This window comes from Dreissena polymorpha, chromosome 2 (genome assembly GCF_020536995.1).
Source record: "Dreissena polymorpha isolate Duluth1 chromosome 2, UMN_Dpol_1.0, whole genome shotgun sequence".
Lineage (NCBI taxonomy): Eukaryota > Metazoa > Mollusca > Bivalvia > Myida > Dreissenidae > Dreissena > Dreissena polymorpha.
Window position 1 is genome coordinate 78,206,253 of NC_068356.1, and position 23,931 is coordinate 78,230,183.

The window sequence follows — 23,931 nt, forward strand, 5'->3', positions numbered from 1 at the left end:
GTGTATTTGAAGTGAAAACACCAAAACTAAACAACGATTGCGATAGACACCTATAAACTGTTAGATGCCCATACTATCACTTTAAGATAGGTTTACATTTGAATATTGCACGCATATGACGTTATTTTCCCTGTATGTTTACTTTTCTGGCTCTTTCTTCTACTCGTTTTCCCTTCGTATAACGCTCTGTGACGTGAGTTTTTCTCTACCGGATGAATCGCATTTGCTAGTCGACAACTTTTTTTATTGTCGCACTGAAGTGCGGCGACTATTATGTAATACGTTTTTTTTCGCTTATGGGAGGAGAAGTTATTTTACGGATTTTTCGCTTATGGGAGGAGAAGTTATTTTACGGATCAATGTATATATTTTTGTTGTCAGAATATTTTGCATAGTGGTGATTTTACTGCGTAAATTAATGTAAATACGTACTGCATTTGTGCCTATTACATTTACTACAATATTTATTGCCAATAATGCAAAGCTAATTCATTTCATTAATAACTGATCACATTGACTGGGCAATAATAGAAGATCACAGCCAGTGGTATGGACCTTTTGGTATGGACACTTGACCCCGCTCACTATCCAGCGTTTGAACATCCGGGTTTACATTTAAACCGACTATTAATAGCTTATTAATATCTTAGTTAGAAGGTGATTTTTCAAGCGGTTTCGTAGTGTAGGGGTTACACATGTGAGAGGCCCAAGGTTCGAGCCCCAGTAGAATCAAATTATTTTATTTGTGTTCTATTTTAATTTTTTGTTTTGATGTAGACATTTTAGTTTAAATGAATATGCTATTTTATTGTAACCATTTTTTTTTGTTTTTATTATGCTCATGAAATATATGTGTGAGAGAGTTGAGGGGGATCGTAAACACATTAAAACTTTTACAGTGTTTTCATATCAATGAGTACACAACCCTATCGTAAATGAGCAACGTTAAGAATAAGTTCAGAAATCATCTCCCCTTGAAGTTGAGAAAAATATGAAATTACGCTTACAAGATGAAGCAGATTTTTTTAAACCTACACAGTTCTGTTCCATTAATAAAACTGAACACGGATGCCAGTAAAATAAAAGGAAACCAATGTAAATAAAATGAACTATGAAATATTTGGGAGTTACAACACAAAATCGTGGATAATGGTTATTTGGGGTTTATAACACAACATCATATATACTGGTTATTTGGGGGTTATAACACAAGATCATAGATAATGGTTATACCAGTATCTTTTTCTATTTTGTTTTGAACAATCGGCCAATATATAAATATTTAAAGTAGAAAAAGTGCCTTTTACACTGAAATTCCCGACGCCCTTTGATGCTTTGCATCAATACTTATCTTGTACTGATTTCTAATATTATGCCATCACACTCTATTGAAAGATATGTTCCATCAAACTATATTGAAAAATATAGTCAGTCGACAAATAATGTAATCAAAGTTGTAAGAGATTATCGTCATGCGTCTCTTGTATCTCCAAAACTGCGTTTAATATGACAACAACGCGTACAAACAGAATTTGTTTATGGGTCTTGATTTCAAAATAATTTTTTCCCTCGGTACGCTTTTAACAGCTATTTGCAAATTAATATGATTTTTTAAAAACATGGAAAAGTGGAGTGAAATTGTATGTGTGGCTTTAAGGATACGGTACTGGGAATATGAATCATCGGAATGGCCATTTAACTATTTTCTTTAAATAATTAAAAGTCGTTAAAATCATCACAATCAGATATAAATAGCATCTTTTTCTATTTGGAAAGTATTGATACCTCTCATTTATTAAAATATGTGTTCATTGAAGCAATGGCTTATATTGATCCGAGATATTTATTTGTTGTAAGATCTTAACTTCAAGCATAGTTATACTAACATGGTATAACCGTTTTGTAACGTTATTTCACATCGTTATTGTGCGTTAAACTCTGGTTAGCCGTACTGAACGTGTGAAGTGAAAACGTGACCAAGGCAAGCCTCGTGTATGACTTTGCGATAATTTGTAATTCAGTTTGGTTCGCAATCCCAATCAACATAGGTTGCATCACGTTTGTTGGTCCTCCTTCGGTGATGTTTGATAAGGTTAATGGTATGGGATTCGATTTTTGTGTCATGGGTGGTTTGAATTATAACGAAATACATTCCGTTGTACATAATTTCCCATTTGTAATGAAGTCTCAATATATAATGAATACAAAATCGAACGTCAGAATTCGCGTTTCACGTCAGGCTTTTTTTTCCACGTAACATGAACCTTTATTAAACGATGATGGTTATTCATTTCACTAGACACATTTTAATATCATGCATAGTATGTGTAAGTGGCGGTCCAAATGTGCTCAAATCTTATCTCGTATATAATCGGTTGATGCCGCCAATCTTCGGATATAAAATTGACCAATTGAAAACGATTTGAATGAGGAAGTTGTTTTTATCTCGATCTGCGCCAAATATAGGAGTTCAAATTGTAAACCCGGTCTTGCTAAAAGTGATGTATACTACTGTTATAAATAGAAATAATATCCTCATACATTAAAACGACTAATATGGTAAAAATAAAAACAATACATTAAGAGAGAACTGTGTCATTATTCAAACGTTTTAACAGACATTCTGACGGCACATTTGTTACCAGCGTTCGGTTGATATCGACACGTATCGCCCGTTTCAATTCGCTACAAACATTTCCCGAGCTTGAATCCAAGTGAAGGCAAAGAAAAGTACTTTAAGTTACTAAGTTACTTTAATGAAATTGTTTAAACAAATTTCCGAAAAAAAACGCCTCAAAGAAAGCAACAATACGCAGAATTGGTTGTACATGGATTTATGCACAGATGATTTTAAATGATCAATAACGATTTTATCTAAAATGATTAGTGCAAGGCACCGACAGTGTATTAAACGATAATAAAAAGAGCGATCTCATAAAAAAATATTCTCAGAATGCCGAAAATTCAACTGCAAACGAACATTGTGATGTTGATGCAAGTGATGACGTAACATGTTGTTAAAGAAAACGCACAATTGGCCTCGCATATATTTATTTCCTGGTCTCGTCCCTTTAAATATTATTTTGCAATATACATTTCTTTAAAAGAAATCGTATACGAATGGCATCTTAAAGGTACCGTCAACCATGAATGAAAATCTTGCGAAAAGTTCATATTTTCAGTATATTCGGTAATAAAATTTCGCGATGTGAAATCGAAAGTACATCGCGAAAATAGGTGACATAACGATATAAACACACTATATATAACGCAAGTATATGGGTCATTTTATATATAAAATACATTCAATTCACTACGCATTCACAATTTGCATTCCTGGGTTAACCACGTGACGATGATGATCAATCTACTTGCGTTATTTATAGTTAACTGGTAGTTACCTGGTAAACAATAGTATATTTTATAATTTAAAAAATAAACCCAGTAAAATTTATTACCGAATATACTGAAAATATGAAAGCTTAACAACTTTTTTTCAAGTAATGGTATATACCAGTCGTGATAGTTTAATCAATATAAACTAATAATTGTAAAACATACGGTATTTAAGAACTTTTGTTTTTTCGTCATTCGTTTTTTACGGTCCCTTTAATATAATAACATCATTGAAAGCAATTTAATTGTAAGTGAAAGGTGTTAAATACGCATTAAACTGAAACTGATTTTCTTGGAGCATTTAGAGATCAAGACGTCATAATGAAAACACGGATGTAGCAATGTCGTGCGTTTTTATTATTATATGTTAAAAAACCACATTGACGTATTTATTGTGGCTGCAGATACATGTATACTTGTGTATTAATGCATTCAACGGACCGACGCAGACACAGCTTATGGTGGAGTACTTGATAGAGGCACAAGACCTTTTATTTTAAATTATAAAAAATACTATTTTTTAAGATAGTATGAAGACAGATGTTCAAATGTACGTCCTACAGAGACTATAGTGACTTTTGCACATGGTTTTTCAAGCGCCTCATGCCTTTTTTGCACAAACGTACTTCCCATCATACAACGCGCACAATTATACAGTACGGTTAAGAAGTGTCAACTGAAAAAAAACAAGAATACTTATCAACCTGCAAAATGGACGAGCTATTTTATTGACAAATAGTTATGATTGGTCGCTAACAGAACATCCTTATTCAATATTGTCCGCTTTAGTTAGATTGCAGAAACTATGGGAATGATGAAACGGAATAAAAACTTCCAGGATTGTAATAATTATTGACCTCTGATAGGCTTTTATTTCAGACAAGTGACCAAAAACATCCAAAGGCTACGCACGTGATAAATTCGTTTAATGAGTTCACTTATTAACTGATAAGGCATTCAGCCATATGGACATCAGTTAAGGGGAACATGGCGTCGATTTCAGTCAAGGGATTTTTTGCAATATTAGGTACAGTATTATATCCATTCATTTGAAGATCGCTATGTATGTTTTGCGTTTATTAAATGTGTTGTTTTCTACCATTATCATGTTCAGAGGCACCTCTTACATTCCACTTTTGAAATTATAATTTCTCTAAAACAGGTATCACATTGATCATTAGAAATGTTTTGTTTGATAACATTTTTTCCACGTTTGACTTTAACAATTCATTACTGAAGCTTTAATGAACTCGGCCACGAGCGGTTGTGATTTCAGTTTGCTACACGGACAACTTGACGTTTGCGAACAATATGCTCAATACGATTTAAAAGAATGTGTGTGTAAGACGATTGCAGGCTGGGCGATTGTAAAATTAGCCAATTAGTTCGGTACATGTAACAGTATATCACACAAATGTCATATCACATATTAAAACGAACCTTTGATCTTTCATCAAAATTACATGATCGCATATTTATGAAACACTTTTTGTGACGAGTTAAGCATAGTTATTAAGACACGACCCTCCAGCGCGTTGAAGCATACGGGAGCTTGTATGGTTCATTATTCGGGAATGAATATTAACATTCTATAAGCATTAAGGTTACATAATGGGTTCTCAGTGAGACTAATGGGTAAAACTGTTAGGGCCATGATTTGATATAAATAATACTGAGCAACCAGAAATGAATACATATTTACTATACACGATCGCTTGAGCTTAACTGGTCTATGGTGTTCATTGAAAGTATTTGTTATACGTATTTTGTGACTTTTTGTTTGGGATTATTCATTAATATAAAAAACCTGATATAATGCCTTTTTCGTATTAAAATCCAAAGTTTGAGAAGTTCAATCGAGCGTAAAAGCTTATTTTGTTTTGTACTTAAAGTTGATAAGGTTCAAATTGTACGCCTATTTTTGCGAGTTAGCTACTTGATTAGCTTACAAATACCATGAGATTTCACAGTAAATATTAAAGGGATCTTTTCACGGTTTGGTAAATTGACAAAATTGAAAAAAGAGCTTTCAGATTCGCAAATTTTCGGTTTATTTATGATATTTGTGAGGAAACAGTATTACTGCACATTTGCCATGGTCTAATATAGCCATTATATGCATCTTTTGACGATTTAAAAACCTATAAATTATAAAGCGTTGCAACGCGAAACGATTGAATAATTTGGAGAGTTCTGTTGTTGTTTAAATTTGTGAAACTACGGAGATTGCTTATATAACGTATAAAATACACATTTAACTTATGCTTGGCAGGATAGTTCAGTTGGCTAATGCGTTTTTACTTTCGGATTCTGGCGGTCACTGGTTCGAGCCCTGCGGCGGGCTACATTTTTTTCCTTTTTTAAATTTAATTTTTGATTTTTTAACTGGAGCTTTTAAAATTTAATGTTTAAATTTATCAATATAAAGCATTTAATGACAAACTTAAAAACATGCCAAAATCTGTGAAAAGGCCCCTTTAATCTAAAAAACGTGACCGTATCGATATAGTGATGAATATTTCTATGATTTGTTTTTTCTCATGTTGTGTGTTTTAAAACACTTTGTTGAAGTAATAATATAATTTTGAACATTATGCCATCGATCTTTCATGTCTTTTGCCAAGTATAACAGTTAATGAATATCACGAATCTGCCATTTGCCGATTTTGCTACATTTAGCTAGGTTCGTGACTTCACACGAGTCCTACTTATCAGACCACAGTAGATTACGTTTCGTTCTATAGGATAGGAAAAAGCCAGGACCAATATGTATTTATGAAATACAAATCGGTACTCTTTTTGTACAAAATATATAAATATGTATTTTTACAATAAAACTGCGACGTGCTATGATGGTTGACCGACAACTGTTTCATATGCAGAATGTATTACTTAGTGGCCACGCCTTATATCGTATGTTTACAATTCACATCAGTACACGTCACGTGCTAAGTTATGTGCAGTGTTCTGAATACTATCACATTCAAATGTATATGCAAATTATAAGACATCTCAAGACTCGATACCCAATTAGCATATATTCATGTACAGGGACTTGGGGATCTGAATGTGTCTTTTGCCTTTTACTGAACGATATAAAGTAGGTCACGTTCAGAGCACAATTCAACACTATAAGAACAATACCAATATGAATGTCCAGTGGCACGCGATTTCCATATATAGGAGTTATTAAACTCTGTGCTTGACCTCTGGTGGCGGACCTTTTCCACTAAGTCACGTTTGTATTGGGGGGGGGGGGGGGGGGCAAACCATCTTGGATCATGTAACCGAACATCTTGCGCTGTTGTTTATTATTTTTGCGGTGAAAACGACAGACTAGTAATACGGAGGGTAAACACTATCTTACCATTCACTAAACACGTAAAACGTGATAAATTACGTCTCTAGAATAAAACTTACGTAGAAATTCTAACACGACATAAACAAACAAAAATACATTTTCGAATAACTTCCGTGGGTTCTAGCAAAAACACATTGCTGTAAAATAGACATGTAAACTGTAGGAATATTGATTTGTGGAGATTGCTGCATACGCTTCATAATCACATTGGTGTAAAATAGACATGTAAACTGTAGGAATAATGATTTGTGGAGATTGCTGCATACGCTTCATAATCACATTGCTGTAAAATAGACATGTAAACTGTAGGAATATTGATTTGTGGAGATTGCTGCATACGCTTCATAATCACATTGCTGTAAAATAGACATGTAAACTGTAGGAATATTGATTTGTGGAGATTGCTGCATACGCTTCATAATCACATTGCTGTAAAATAGACATGTAAACTGTAGGAATATTGATTTGTGGAGATTGCTGCATACGCTTCATTATCACATTGCTGGAAAATAGACATGTACACTGTAGGAATAATGATTTGTGGAGATTGCTGCATACGCTTCATAATCATATTTTTTATTTCGGTAGAACAAAACCAGTAAACGTATCGGCTTCTACGTTATTCTTACAGATAACTCGTCATTTTGAACACATGAAAGTAATCAACATTTGATATATTTTACAATTAAAAGTAAACTTATTTTTTTTTTAAACTTTCCTTAATTATATTTATGTCTTGACTTAAAATTTTGAACATAAACTGTTGAGATTAAATCTCACTGACAAACGTTTAAAGTGAACCTATAATATCTTGCTTTTCCCAAAATGTTTAAACATTAGGATTAACAGACTTAACAAAAACAGAAATGCAACTATGGTATTATACATCAACGACACAATACAATACTGTTATTAAAATGCAAACAATCCCGGAGGCTCCAGTCGTGTTTAGCTCCCCATGCGAGTGAACGGCAGCTAGACACAGCATTCACAAGTAAAATCCTTCCACATCTGGAAGTGTGTCTTTTTTGTATATTGTTATTACTTCATTTTTTACGAAATGGACATATTTGTATATTATACACAGTCAAAATTGTACAACAAGTACACACACAATACTTTAGATCATATTGGATAAAAAGAACCTTTGAATAATTCAGCATCATGGGGTGTGTTATGTAGGAAGTTATTTGATTTTGTTATGCAAAACAAGTCGAATCTTTGTGCATTCCAAAGACCCATTTATAGCAAAAAGACACTAAAACCTACATTTTTGATAACCTCGACTTATATGTGCAAATTTGTTCAAACAATACATTAAACATGTTTAAGTTTCGCAAATAATAGCCAGTAAACGTGTATGTTGTAACATTGTCTTTAAGAACAACTTGTGATTGTAGTTAAAAATATTGATACATTAATTGCATTTTCGAAGGACTAATGGTGTGGTAATAAATAACGAACAGTCAGTTTTGCCCTACATCAATGCATGACAGTCAAATGAACATCTCCCTTACTCTCGAGCCCAGATTGTTCGGTCGCCTGAAAGAAAACATATAGGTCCTATTAAAAAAAAAACTTTTCCGACCCGAAATAAATTTACATCTAAAACATCGCTTTAAAAATTACGCGTACATATTTTGTTTTATATAATAAACTGTACTTTTAAGTAGTAATTCAAATGGTGTTTTATTGCTACGCAGATGCATATATCGTCGTAATGAGATACTTCTTTTACCGAGTTTATGAATACTAATGAAAAGATGTTATATAGTATAGATTTATCAACATATACTGGAGAAGATGATAAAAAGAACAAATTCTTATTTTAAATTTCTTTACAGAACGCCATCTTAATTCAAATATAAATGCCCATACACAGTAAGTTTTAAAATAAATGTCACCATTTATAGAACAGTTTCGAACGGGAACCGGGATACTAAATTTTAAGGCATATTTGGTTTTGATCCGCATGGGCTTATTTTAATTACAATTAAAAGTTGCTATTTATAGCTCGCCCATGTATGCTAATACACAAAGTTACTGTAGCATGTGAATGAATAAACCGTTCTGTTCAAAACACAAAACGACTAATAGCGTACATTATTATCTTTAAAGTAACATTACTATTCAATATCAACGAAAATTTCGTACAATTGTTCGTAAAATGAACTTAACCAATTAAAATCATGTGTTCCCAATGGCAATTGCCGAAATTTCAACGCCAGATGTGGTCTAGTAAATTAGATGTTTGTAGATACAAAATACTCGTTTTTATAATTTTTTTGCATATCTATTCATACGACACATGAACACTAAAATGGTGTTCGCGTGTCGTATGGTGATTCGCGGGAATTAGTTGAATAAATAAAAACGAGCATTTTGTATCTACAAAAATCTATGTTCCACATCTAGCGTTGAAATTTTGGCTATTGCTATAAGGAACACTGATGTTTAAGGTGTGAACTTTATTTTACGAAATACTTAACGAAATTTTCGTTGATTTTGAGCGTTATAGAGACTTTAATACGAGGGTTAATTTTTTGGAAGTATTCAATACTTTGCTGTAACAACATATACAAATAATTATGTACATTAATATTCACATGTAAATAGCAACAGTGATTAAAACTGTAATAAAGTCGCATTTACTCAAATTACAAAATTTGGTTAATTCTACTGGGGACTGAATTCTCCCGTTTCATAATTATTTTCAATAAATCTGGGTAAATCCCCACTTTAGACAGCCAAGCCGAAAAAAGCCATTAATAGTTTTAAGTTGCATAAGGTGTAACCGGAATATATTCGATTATTTCAGTACCAGTTTTCGTTTTTGTTCTAGATTTCATACAAGAATTTTAAGACTGGCCAAACCGGTTATCACACTCTTTTTCTTTAGTACGAAATTCCATAGTAATTTGAAACGTATCGTAAGCTCGTTGATACGACAGGATCCATATCCTTAGTTGTGTGTATGAGCGAAACTGGGTCTTATGCCACATGTGGCCGGCGCAGCTCCGTACCAGCCTGCGCAAAAATGCTGGCTGGTCGAGCGCAATCCTGTCCGCTATATATTAAGGTTTGCGGACTCATTGGAGGACAGAATAGCCACTGACCTGATTGTGCGATTGCGCAGGCTGAACTGGAACTACGCTAGCCGCATGTGGAATAAGAACAATTTGATCATGACGCGTCTCACGTATAATATGCAGTGAAATCGCTATAAATAAGCACTGAAAGATAAAGTGTATCAAGATTGACCTGCTCACAAACGTGACGATGGTGATTGCATATTCTTGTTAAGGTATTGCTGAACAGAAAAATTTATGATCTTTGTCAAATAATAGATACAAAAGCCGAATAGAATTGTTTTCCAAAACAGGGGCTTGGGCCTTGAATATTCTTCTTGGAACTAATTGAAAGACAAATATGTCTTTAAAAAGAGACTGTCGTGGTCCAGAAATAACAACACAACAGACAAACCTGAGTCTAAGACACTTCGATTTCTTTCAAAATAAGGATTTGACAGTTTTTACATAATCGGTAGTAAATTGAGTACATGATTAAAACTAAATCGATGTATATTTATCACAAAAATGTTCGCGAAAGTATTGTTGTCTTTGAACTGCAAGAAAGCGCGTACAGTTTTCTTTTAGTAAGCATGTGCTGTCCTTACAGATCTACTACTGGACAACGAGATGTAATTGGATACATTATGTAAAATAAAGCGGAATCAGTCATCCAGGAACAGTCTGTTCGTTGTTTTATGGTATTCATCAATGGCATTGTAAACACGGACATTTAGCTCGAGACTCGAAAAACATGATTTCCTAATGCTTTGCACTGAACATATGTCCGACTCGTAGAAATAAAGTGCGTTTTTATTTCAATCTTCAGGAGTGTCCATTTTACTGACCAGCCCACGTGAGGTCGATGGTCTAGATTGCTTGGCCTGCACCGGCCTGCCTTATCCGGGTGATTGCAATCAACGCATCAAATGCACTTCGACAGAGGTAAGCAATGTCAGCGTTATGAATCAGACTGGCGGCAAACGCACTTCTCACATGTAAGACTCAGTGAGATTGGTTTGTGGTCACCTTACCGGTTTCCCTTCGTGATGACCGGCTGTTCCCTTCCCCCTTCCGCACCAGACCACACTACAATTGGGCGAGTTTCAGTTTATTAACACTCATGCTTTCTGTGGTTATTTTATGGCAAGGTTTGCCTTTAAAGCCAGTAACCCAATGCTTTTCGTCGACCGTAAGAATTCTTCGACCCCCTTTTTATATTTTAATGATCATTATCGTGTTGTAACTTTTGCTATGTATTGTATGAAACTGATGACCTGCCTTACATTATATGCCAGCTGATGCTTATATGTATGTGTCTTGTTCTGTGAAAGCTGGTCATAATTCATGTGCGTAAAGTGTCGTCCCAGAATAGCCTGTGCAGTCCGCACAGGCTTATCAGGGACGACACTTTCCGCTTTTATGGTATTTTTAGTTTGAAGGAAGTCCCTACTTACCGAAAATCAGGTTTAGGCGGAAAGTGTCTCCCCTGATTAGCCTGTGTGGACTGCACAGGCTATTCTGGGACGACACTTAACGCACATGCGTTAAGCCCAGTTTTATCAGAACAAGACACATATAGTTATACATTTGTAGAAATGCTCCATCGAACAAGTTGTCACTCAGGGCGGCGTGATTGCCTATAACATGGGCTGCAAGGCAACTCAGGTATTAAAACAAATCAAATAATAGTAATAACTTTTTCAATTTAATATGCAATGTTCCTGCCAAGTCGGTTTCTTTTTCGTCGAATCAAATTTTAACAGATATGTTGGCCTTTTATGATGTTATGAATGTTATTTTTTGTTTTCATCTATTTCTTTTGCAACTGTCAGTGACTTTAAACTGGTTATTCTCAGGTTTAAACTTTAAAAAGTAACAGTCAAAAATGATCGCGTACGTTCGCTGTTTCACTTTGAAATTACGTTTAACTTATTATTATGACGATATATATTAATAATTTATACCGTAAATAACCCTTATTAATAATAGAAACTGTTATTGTTTTTTTATCACTCTTCAATTGAAACAATTAATCAGAGAAACTTACAAATATCCTCCCACTATTAAATAAATAATTTGAAGTTGCCACTTTTTATAGAAAAAATAATGCTTTCTCGCTTGGTTAACGAGAATATCTCTTAACAGTTTTGAAAAAAAACCATATCACTTCAAGTTGCAGCTGCAGTTTTCACTTTCATTTATAATTACTAAGTTAACTCGGTTCTAAATTCACGGCACGTGTAATAGAAACACGGTCATACTGATGTAATAAGTAATAAGTGAATCTGTTCACGTTCTAAACTCGCTTCAAATAAATACATTTACGTCTTTTGAACGTGTACTGTATGCATTCGAAGAGCATTTTTAGTCTTGGCTACTATAAATGCTATCAGTTAGAAAGTAAAAACTTCAAAATACTCAGACTTGTTTTCCATACTATGATGTATTGTCTTTTCCCTATGACGTAATAACCAGCTTTCTGGAAATGAACCCATTTGATGAACTGATATATATAACTGTAGGAATTGTGTTAAATGTGTGAAATGTTGCCTCGTTCCGGTTTGCTGCACTGAACCTACATAATAACAATGTTTAATTCTAAGAAATACGCCATTTGTAAAATGAAAATAATGACAACAAAGCACCATACGATTTCTGAAATGTAATCATGTTTAAATTATTATAAATTTAGGTCATCTTATTTTTTCGAAATCGATTTTAATATTCACGTATTGTTCAACAATACAGTCAATTTTCTCATACGGATGCATTTATATGATGTTTAATGTTTTGACTGAACATAGTCTAAGCGATTTAGTCGTTTCATGATCTTTCTTGAATTTGTTTGAAATTTGTTTTGTCATCCAAGCATAATATCGGTACATGTTTATTTGCTCCGCGATGAGTCCTCATGTATAAATGAGTTTCGTCTGAAGGGAAGAAGATGTAGGTAGTAGTAGTGTTTTATGTGTATTTTACTCGCACTTGTAAAGTAATTTGAAAAGTAAGTACTTGTAAAGTAAGTAATTTGATATGCAACTCAATGTCAACCAATACACATTAGTTATTAACACATGATTGATTTTCCTCTTACTATTATACGAATATGTTTCTTAATGACTACAGTATAATTGCTCCAATTTGCTCGCATAGTTTGGTTATGAAACGATATCCATTTAAAGCCAACTGCTTAATTCACCCCATTTCACATCCGTACACGATTTACCGGTACTTCAGTTAAATGAAAACATGCATCTGCTTGGACGTTTTGCACTTTCCACCGCATTATGATGCTATGAAAATGTTCTATTTGGTAATAGCTTGTTTCTACAACAATTCAATTACAGTCGTGTCCAGGTACTAAACGCGGATCCTCGGCTTCACAAAACTTCGTTGATTTCGTGTCGAGAAATGACGTCGCCGCTGACGTCACTAGCGATTTTGAAGCAGAGGACGGGCCGATTGTCGTTTGTTCCGAGTGCTGCAATAGCAAAAACTATTGTAACATAATGGGGTGCGGAGCAATAGACGGTTAGTTACTATAATATTTTCAAATACAAAGTTTAAAATATTGTTTTCCACAATGGAACTTGAAACATTACTTAGTTGGTGTTTTTTTTCACAAGTGAGTGCATGTTTTCGAAATATTTTGGCTTCACAACATCATTATTTTAGCAGTTTAAACAAATGTGTTAAAAATCAACCAAAATAAGTCCATATTTAATATAAGAAGCAACATTTCTGTAGAAGAACATATTTTGTAATGTACCGTTTAGCCAATATAATGATGTTATTTTGTATCAAATACAAAAGACCGGATTATACATATCTTACAATGTAAAATTCGTTGCCGTATTCAAAGGCATGAAAAGCTATACGTGTAAACTTCTTAATTGTCCATATTAGTCTGACGTCATGATGATATGTTAATATTCGCCTTTTTCATAACACAGTTAATATCAAATGAGTACTTTGTTAAATACCCTGACAAAGTATGCAATAACAGTTAAACACATCGTCAAAACTGTTTACATGTATATGTGTGATATTTTTACACTTTTATCTATCTGTACCTTTCCACAAAAAAACTGTCCATAAACTTGTTATTCAAATTGAGTGGTATTGTGCATTTTATTTTACATATTTTAACCAAATTATTTTTTTAAATTATATTTTATTAAAGTGATAGTATGGGCATTTTTCACGGTTGAATTGAGCTGAAAAAATTAACAGGTCATAAGAGTTAGTTAAATTTGGTTACTGACCAATAATTTGCAACTCATTTTGCTACCAGTTGTTTATAAAAATATATTTTATATTCGATATCTTACGTGACTCACCCAGTCCTCTAAGCCGAAATGATCCGTAAAACAAAAATGTGTCGTTGTGTCATATGAACGAATCTGCACTAAAACTAAATTTAGGTTCACATCGTACATGCATGATGAGTCGTCAAACGAAAGTACGGTTGATATTCAAATGCATTATTTTTCTCTTTCCAGAATATTGTTTTAGTATGTGATTCTGCATTAACAAATATAAGTGTATATGAAGTGAAGACACCAAAAATAAACAACGGTTGCGATAGACACCTATAAACTGTTAGATGCCCATAATATCACTTTAACTGACTCTTGTTTTAATCATATATACAGTTGTATGTAAAGAAATGAGACTTTGATAAATTATTTTTTATTATATTTAATTAACTGACTTGTTTTAATAATATATACAAATATAAGCCTTAAAATTGTCTGTCTGTCAGTCAGTCTGTCTGGACGCTCTTTATTCCTTTATTGCAACTTATTTAAGCGACACCCAAAAACAGACAACTCTGTGCAAAATGCGACGATGTTCTCACTCCTCTTGAATGCGAGTCTCTGCAGCTATGTCCTGACAACCAGGTGATGTTTTAATGTTTGATTGCTCGGAGGTTTCATCGTTTAAGTAGTATATTAACCGTATCATGACGACCGTTGTTCATTATCGCACTGGTCCTCTGCAAGCTCAGCACGTAAAATGTTGACCAGCACTAAGGAAACTTACGTTAGCCATCTACTGACCTAATACTCAAAAGATACCGTGCCGAAAATGTCAAGGTCATTGACGTCACGATTTATATAAGGTTGCTGCGCTAAGGGCTCTTCAACTGTTCTCGACGGAAATTTTCATGTATTCGTAGGAAAACATGTTTATTCCTAACAATTGAAGCGATAAAATACTAAAAACATTTAAATTATATATGATTGCTTTTAAGTCACATTAAAAATGTACAACTTTTTATATTTGATTTACGAATCAAATCTTCACATGTATGCGGTATATATTTAATAAATTGTGTATATTAAAAACATTAGAAAATAAATTGTTCAATCGAGGTAATGTACTTTTTCTCTAACAAATCAGAACAAAACCCGGCTCGAATTCAAGCTCATGAATCTCGGTTTGACAGGTGATCGTTTAATCATATGAGCTTGTAGTCAACGCTCGTTCAATCATATGAGCTAGTAGTCAACGCTCGATCAATCATATGAGCTAGTAGTCAACGCTCGATCAATCATATGAGCTAGTAGTCAACGCTCGATCAATCATATGAGCTAGTAGACAACGCTTATAGTACTTTCGATACTTTTTTTAATTGTGGATTTAAATTTGGACTTTAAGTTTTATGTCAATAGTCAATTTGATTTTACTTTAATGACAACCCTTACATACCTTGCAATTTGCACTGTTGCTTTTCTTTACTTTTTATTTCGTTTCATAGCATTGGTTAATTTTTATTAAAATGTTTGTGTTCGTTAGTGTTTCATTACAAAGGGGAGGTTCATGAATCAAGTCGAATCATGTTTTCGTTGCAATTTGCACTATAAGTGCTGACCTTGGACATTTTATGTGCTATTATGATCATTGTCATTAAGTTATGCCTGTATGTCCATTTGCCATTACGAATGTTGTCTTAAAGCAACTATACGCGCTTTTGAGTTTTATTGGGTACACTTAATATATAGATATAGTCTCACACATGAACATGTTACTTTGTTATCAGTGTGTATTCCTAACATATTGATGTCTTTATATCCTTAATTCCCGTTGTTATTAACAGGTGTGTTTCACAGAGTTCATAAACCTCAACGGAGCCGAGCGTTACAGATTAGGATGTACCCAGAGAGAGGTTCGTTGCATTTCTTTGTATGTTATTTGTCTGTTATATGTACCATAAGTCCGTGACATTCTTCAGGAAATAAATCAGTTTTACTATATTATCTACGAAAGGCTATTAACATTTCACTTGTGTAAAATTTTCCTCATTTTTCATACATCAGTTACAAAACCAATGTTTTAGCCTCCAACTAAAAAGGGTGGGGGATACAAATTTGTCATTGTGCGTCAATTTGTCCTTCGTTCGATTCTAATGTCCGTCTTTCCACCCGACCAACCTTTTTGTGACTAAAAACGTATTGGTGCTTAAGAAATATTTTTTGCAAACATATCGATCAGCATGATAACTTGAGCACACCAAAATTGTGTTCAGACATGTACTTGTTCAATCGATACATTTGAACGCTTTGTCCCTTTCTGTCAGAATTGCGGAGCCAATTCAACTTCCACGGCCTCTTCCGCCCCCGAAGTATCCCTGATCGGAAAGCGACAGAACAATGAAATTCCAACTTTCTTAAAGTATTGTGCTAAGTGTTGCGACAACGCTGCGTCTGGCGTTTGCAATACAGAACTCTGTTCGAGAGATGGCGCCGTTCCTACAGGTATATTTATAATATCCGTTCGCAATAAAGGCTGCATGCTGTGCGTTTAGCGCAGAAGTTGGTACACTCGCTTCACACCATTTCGATCCGGATGCAATCCCGCTCCTTGTGCATGTGACTTTTGAAACTTGAATATGTTTCAATAAAACATTAATTATGAAATAGTTACTGGGACACAATACGGGTCGAAACAAAACGAGGCTTTAGGCCTCATAAACATCGAAATAAACACACACACCTTGGTTGGTTTGCAAATCAACAGGCGACGCTGGTTAAATACGTCCAGAGCATTTGAGTTTGGTTGGTTGTCACCGAAGCGCTGTGGGGGTTTTCTCATGGTACTCCGGCTTCCACCCTAAGTATAACGCAATACCAATTCAAAAATGAATATCTTTTAACAAAACTAAACAGCTGAAAAAGGTCGCCATAAAGGAAAATTCATCCAAACTTTCGTGAGTCTAGTAAGTAAGTTAGATAGGAACCCTGGGAAACACTACGGGTCCTCACATAATGCAGGCTCAGGAAGACCTAATAAACTTGAACATACTTTCATGGCTGGCTGCCAGCTAATTATGTCACCATTCAGCCGCTACATTGGTTCCGAGTATGGTTTAACCTGAACGAATAGACTTTACTTGTTCTAAAAGAATTTCAATCGTTGTAAGTAATTTTGTTTGTTTCGAACGTAACCCTTTTGAAATTGCTTTTTTTCACAACCAGCAACGTGAAATTATAAACTTCAATCGCAAAGTTTTAATTTATTGTTTACATAGCTTTTTTATAGTTTTGCTTTATGGACTGTAAATATTAGTTTTAGGCCAACATGATGCACATATGCAGTTTCTTGACATTAAAAGATGAATGACATTTACTTGGAGTTCGACGTACGTACCGCAACAACTACACCCCGTCGACCTCTTAAAATGCTGCATAACACATGTGTTCTTTGATAAGGAAAGTTGATAATATTCCAAAATATGCGTGATATTATGTGTGTAATTCACAGCATACAACATAATGAGGTTATGCTACACACGTCAGGACTTCGACAAGATTTAGCATATATACTTTAACACAATCATAAATGGTTATGCCAATATCTGTTTGAAACTAGGGATCATAAATTATACTGAAACATATCTGTATTTATGGGAACCTATCTTCAATATGCGCCTTTAAGACGTAATATCACAACGAACTGGATACTATATACTCATACTATACGTATCCCTATGCTACATACTTAGATACTATAAAATGCTTATATACATGTATGAGGCCACCGTATTGTTCCGATTTTCTTATTTTCATCGGTAGCGATTTAGATTGTTTTGAACAACCGGGTTCTTTTCTTCAAGGGACGGTGGTAAAGGAACTTCAGAACCCTCCGCCTAGAAATGATTTTTGTTCCGATCTGCTTTCGAACGCTTGCCCTGCTCTCATATTGGACCAACCAGCCCTCTGTCTCGAGACGAGGTACAAACACTTTGGATGCAGAGAGTCTTGTGGAACATGCGGTACGAAGAAATCAATTGAGTCGGGAACATCGGGCTTTATGCATGTGCGTTAAGTGTCATCCCAGATAAGCGCAAGAAGTCCGCACAGGCTAATCAGGACGACACTTTCCACCTAGACGGGATATTTTAACCTATGCAAGGGCTTATAAGAGACGATACTTTACGCACATGAAATAAGCCCAGTTTCCCCGGAGCGCTGTATTCTTCTTGATACTTTATTTTTAGTATATAATTTTCTTGCAATAAATAATTATATAGCTCAGATGCGTAATTATAACACATCACATGATGTTGAATGACCTATTAGAAAGTTGGAAACTTGGTCCCTTGCCATATTATACTAGCGTAGCTCCAGACCATATTTCCCGTTAACGAAGACTTGTAATGAGCTATCATATACTCTATAAAGTCACGCAAGGGTTAGTGGTTTGATAAGCGGACATGATAACTTCTGATCAGCCTGCGCGAATTTAAAGGCATGCCAAGAGTTCCGCATTTAGATATGACATGCGAAAAATGCACGCATGACGTGGCCTATTTATTGTCACTCTGTGTCTTTTGTTTCTTTTCAGTCAATCCTGACCAAGGTGGAAATGGTATGAATGTATTGTAAACCTTCCAAACAACATTTATTAGAAACAATAGTTTGTAGAAGCTCCCTTTTTAACATACGCATATACTCGACCATGTTCGGTTAAATCTAATGTCAGTATTGCGAAGCACTGACATGTAGAAACCTATTTCATGTCCGAATATACCAAACACATATGGAAATATACATATTGTACTAAGAACAAACCGAACCATTTTTTAAATGGTCAAAACATAGCTGCGCTGCATACATCTGCGCGACAAAAGAAAACTCGATGTTTTGCAACTAATTATGTAGATTTTTCACAACCAATTTTATTAATTACTGTTCATTAAAAGACAGGCAAAATATAATTAAAATAGACTGCTACTAAGTCACTTTTCTCTTGCAATTAACAGCCAATACATCTCAGCACGCCGTTGGACCATCAGGTAATTATACGATATATGTGTGTGTGTTGTTTTAAAGCCATTCTGTGATGATTTGCTAATTTATGACGCTCTGAAAGCACTCTTTAATGCAGTTGCACTAACACTTATACACTTATACAATAAAAAAACGTTCAGACTAAATGCCTTTGAGAAATCCGAATATGTATTTCTTATCAAAGTTAAATTACTAAACAGTGCATTTATAAAAACAATTTAAAAATATAAAATATACAATGACGTATAAATGAAACTGAGTGAGTCTTTTTAAGTCGATTATTTAAGAAATAATGTCCGGCTTAGCGTTGGCAATTGCGGTAATAACCAACAGCTTTTTACCTGCGCTTATAAAACAACTTAAACATTCGTTTTCGGAAGAACTAATTACAATTACTTCGATATTGCAATGGATAATTCAAATTGACAAAGTTAACTTGGTGTGTATCCGACAGCTTACCAGCCCTGACACGCTTGTGATAATATTACATAGGTACTGCCTTTATGCCAACATTTACATTTCAGATTGTTTCTACAACAGTATGGAGTACATGGGAGCATACCGACACACCTACACAAATAAACGCTGTATCAAATGGGAGGACATTGGTCGCCCCTTGGGCACATTCCCCGATGTGAACATAACATACGCGGAGAACAAGTGTAGGGACCCAAATGGACGTAAGTATGGTGTCCATACGTTGTGCAAAAATGTGAGAACGTGACGAATGTTTACTCTCCACATTACAGATATGCGGATAAATATTGATGACAATTGAAAAGAATGGTTTTATGTACAATATCTAGGGCAATTTCAAAGCTGAATAATTCTCCCTTAAAAAAATATTTAAAAACTACATCACCAGATCAAATTTTACATAAAAACACTTGTTTTTCACTAAACAAGCCGCTGAAACCTGTTTAAAATGTTTTCTTGACAATATGTGTGCTAATTTTGCTTATGAGATACATGTGATACAATTCTTATAACCAGTGTAGACGTCACATAAAGCCTTATTCCTTGTTCAGAATGGTTATCATGAAAATATCTAGAGCTTTTTTAAATGTTGTCCAAATGCATTCAAACCCTATGTCAACCATTTTAGTACTAAACAAGTGCTGTACCTTGAACTCAGGCAAGTACCTTGAAGCCAACACGCCCATCTTGTATTCCTTACTATAACGGTTTAATTCTGATTTGTTAATGCTTAAATATAAACAATAGTTGATATAACGATGTTTGAAGGTTGTTTATTTTATTAATTTAAGTTATGTATTAGAAGCCCATTATCACTCAAAATCAACGAACATTTCGTACAATATTTCGAAAAATAAAGTAAACACATACAAAATGAATTTTCCTTACAGCAATAGCCAAAATTTCCACGCTGGATGTGGTCTGGTAACATAGATTTAACGCGATACAAAATGCCAGTTTTTAGTGTGTGTGTGTCATAATTTATGTATGTGAATTGACTGCTACGATTATGGACATTTACGAGAGACATGGAATACATTGTCGCACACAAAATAAACACATGTATTTTGTATCTGGTTAAATATTTGTTACAAATTCACTTCTAGCGTTGTAATTTGGCCATTATTGTAAGGAACACTGATTTTTTATGGGTTAACTTTATTTTACGAAATATTTTGCGAAATATGCGTTTATTTGAGTATTTATGTTACTTAAACTATAAGTTTTGTTGCATATAAATTGGAAAAAAGTGTTAATACTTTCCTTTCAAATATAAGCTGAAAATGGGAAATTATGGTGGAAACGGTTTCAGCAACAGTAGATTAATTCATTTTTTACATTGTGAACAAACAAGAAATTAAATTTATGTTTTAAAACGCATTTAGACTACATTCACTTGTAACGAATGTTCGTTTATCAGCTATGTACGAGATGTATGACATGAATTGTTAAACAGACTATAAGCGTGTATATTGTCATTTTAGATATGTTGAATGTGGCATTTACGGAGCAATATGTATCCTTATTTCAATTTACCACATGTTAGTAATAGCACGTCAGTTTTCAGTGTAAAATCACATGAATTGAAAAGACAAGAAAAGTCCATATTCTTTCTCAAAAGTATTCTTTCTCAAATTCAATAAACCAAACGTTACCCATAGAATGTCGGTCTCTATTAAAGTATCATATGTTTGAACACACACACACACATTATCTATAGTAAAACTGCATTTTCGATTTACTTTGCAGTACGCGGTCATCCTTGGTGCTATGTCGCTCCGGACAAGTGGGAATTTTGTCCTGTGCCATTTTGTCAAGGTCACTATGTATTATTATAACGCAATATTATATAATTGTTTAATGTATCGAAGTACATGCCATATCTAGAAAGTCAGGGGGTATTCAACTATATTTTCATAGCTTAATCTTAATGCGGCTTGTCACAGAATCTGTTTGTGGACAATCAGTTTCTTTGAATGCCCTTTATTAGACTTTTAGTTTTGTTAAGTTTGTAATGCATATTGCTTTCGCATCGTTCAACGGCAGACGGAGAGCTGTTTCTATTAAGAAAACAATTACCAGAAATACATTTTTTACTTTAGACAGTGTTTACAATTTAAGCTGTTTATTCGTTTATTTATTTGTTTGCTAGTGATGCATACTTTTCCTTATATCAAGTAACAATATATGTTTACCTGTCTGTGTTGTATTGCAAACTATAACGCATACATTATATTAATGCCGATACTAAACGTCTCTTGCATTTCAGAAAGCTACGCCGTAAACGATCTTTAGCGGACCTAAAAAAACACAACATTCATTAAGATGACGTACATATAGACATCCCAAGGCATATTGTAATTCAACAATAGACGAACTTTCACCTTTATATATTTTTAACTCAAACCATTTAAAGCTATGATCAAATATCCTCTGACGGTGTCGTCATAAAACCAAAGTGCATTGATTACATCAAAAGTTCGTGAGCCAGACCAAAACCTTTAGCATCTTGATTGGCTCAAACCAGCGACTATGTGGCATAAAGCGCTTTTAATCAGTCGATCGAACTTTATTAAAAATAAATTATGAACGCTTTATTCAGAAACACAAATAAATAAATGACAACAACACACAATATAGGGAATTGTGACATAATAACGTATTATGAAAGTGATTTGGACACAATTTAGTATACCCTGTGATCACTTTTTTTCGGCGTAAGCTGTATTAAGCCAGCTTTTCACCCTGACTTGACCTTTGTAAGGGTCCAATAATACTCAAATAAAATTTCCCGCGGCTAGGTACGAATGAATACACTTCATTTATTCCATTGGCTGATTTGAGTATAACACCAGAACATTGGAAACATATCCGCGTCTTTGTAACACTGTTTTACTGCATGAAACAATTTTATCTCTAATGAAAAGGCTCAATAGATAGAACAGTTTTACAATCAATTTTCGACATAAATACAGTTTGTGCGTTCACCTTTTATTTTCAGAGAATTACCAGCGCAAAAGCGTTTATACTAAAGGCTATGTTGTCATATTTAGTACTTACTTGCATTGCATTTCAACCCGCGAGGTTTCGGGTCAATAAGCGGCTATTTGTGAAAGTCATAGTTTATATACAGTTCATCGTCGGAGTTCGCAGAAGGGGTTGCGATCATTGTGTTACACCGGTCTTACTGACAATAACGTAGTGACTGTAATGCATTGCATTCCAATCCGCAAGGTATCAAGGTCAGTTTGTCAGTTTGCGGTCAGTTGCAGAAATCTTTATATTAACGCCGTCTCGTAAACTTTGTGCACTTGAAGTATGTTTTGATCAGAAAGATACTAAATCATCGATTTTTAATATGGTTTCAACATTGGCATGATAAGGACCAATTTTGATAAAATTAATTAGAAATATTTATCCATTTAGACCAGTTTATTAAGCATGAGCACAATAATTCACTATACTATAATTATGCAATTAAATAAGATTCGAGTATTGCCGGCTGACCTATATGCACTCGTTTATTTTCATGTTTCTTGTGTTGTTCTATTCTGTAAATATAGATATCTGAGTAATAATATCACATAAAGCATAATAAGCCACGAAATCTGGCGCAACACCCCGTAATTGATTTGCTTATGATGTAGCTAAGAACTGCGCAGAAAAAAGGCATCCGCTACTTTTTATCTCATAGAGATAACTTTTGATCGTTCATAAACATCGACCACAATCAACGCCGTATATCTTTTTTAAAGATATTTCTTGTTAATATTAAAATAGGAAAAAAAAAAACTGTTATTACGTTGATTTTCTTGTTAAACAAAATGCTTTTTCTGATCCCATAGCTTACACGTGGATGCTATATAAAACAAGCATATAATTATATAACCTAGAGATTCTTGGTTTTGTGTATTTATTGAGAAAGAAAGTGAATAAATAGGACCCGACAGTACCAACATTTTACGCTTACAAAATGTTAGTTTAAAAGGAACCAATAAACGTGAATGTTCGTGTATGCGTTATACCCGTACAGGAAATCCTATCAGCTAAGCCCGGAATGAAAATGTGCAAACAGCGATCATTCATAACATAGGAGGGTGATAGATCGCTCCAACGTAGTGTTTGTGGAATTACCTCATGTTGATAGTTATGATTTCTCAACCAGGTGCTATTTAGCACTGAAATAGCACCCATAATTGGTCATCTTACTCTGTCGATTGTGTTTACAATGTGTGACTTCATCTGTATTTTCGTTAGGCCACTAATTGTAACAAGTTGTCTAAAGCCACAACGCATAATATAACAATACGATCAATCACCGAGGCAGTAC

The 23,931-nt window shown here is 34.2% G+C and overlaps 1 protein-coding gene across 2 annotated transcripts in view; it reads left to right on the plus strand.

The window, feature by feature from the left end:
* The first annotated feature begins 4,265 nt into the window (after positions 1-4,265).
* The window catches only part of LOC127867715 (uncharacterized), a 34,677-nt gene continuing 15,011 nt past the window's right edge, over positions 4,266-23,931 (plus strand). The window contains exons 1-12 of one of the 2 annotated variants that reach the window (XM_052409057.1): positions 4,266-4,423; positions 10,655-10,770; positions 11,422-11,493; positions 13,176-13,359; positions 14,641-14,732; positions 15,929-16,000; positions 16,412-16,589; positions 17,948-18,106; positions 18,679-18,702; positions 19,097-19,129; positions 19,649-19,804; positions 21,351-21,419. In XM_052409057.1, coding sequence (XP_052265017.1) covers positions 4,384-4,423; positions 10,655-10,770; positions 11,422-11,493; positions 13,176-13,359; positions 14,641-14,732; positions 15,929-16,000; positions 16,412-16,589; positions 17,948-18,106; positions 18,679-18,702; positions 19,097-19,129; positions 19,649-19,804; positions 21,351-21,419 — 1,195 coding nt within the window. In that variant the 5' untranslated portion in view covers positions 4,266-4,383. The remainder of the gene's footprint in view (positions 4,424-10,654; positions 10,771-11,421; positions 11,494-13,175; positions 13,360-14,640; positions 14,733-15,928; positions 16,001-16,411; positions 16,590-17,947; positions 18,107-18,678; positions 18,703-19,096; positions 19,130-19,648; positions 19,805-21,350; positions 21,420-23,931) is intronic. The other variant, XM_052409058.1, reaches the window with a different exon arrangement.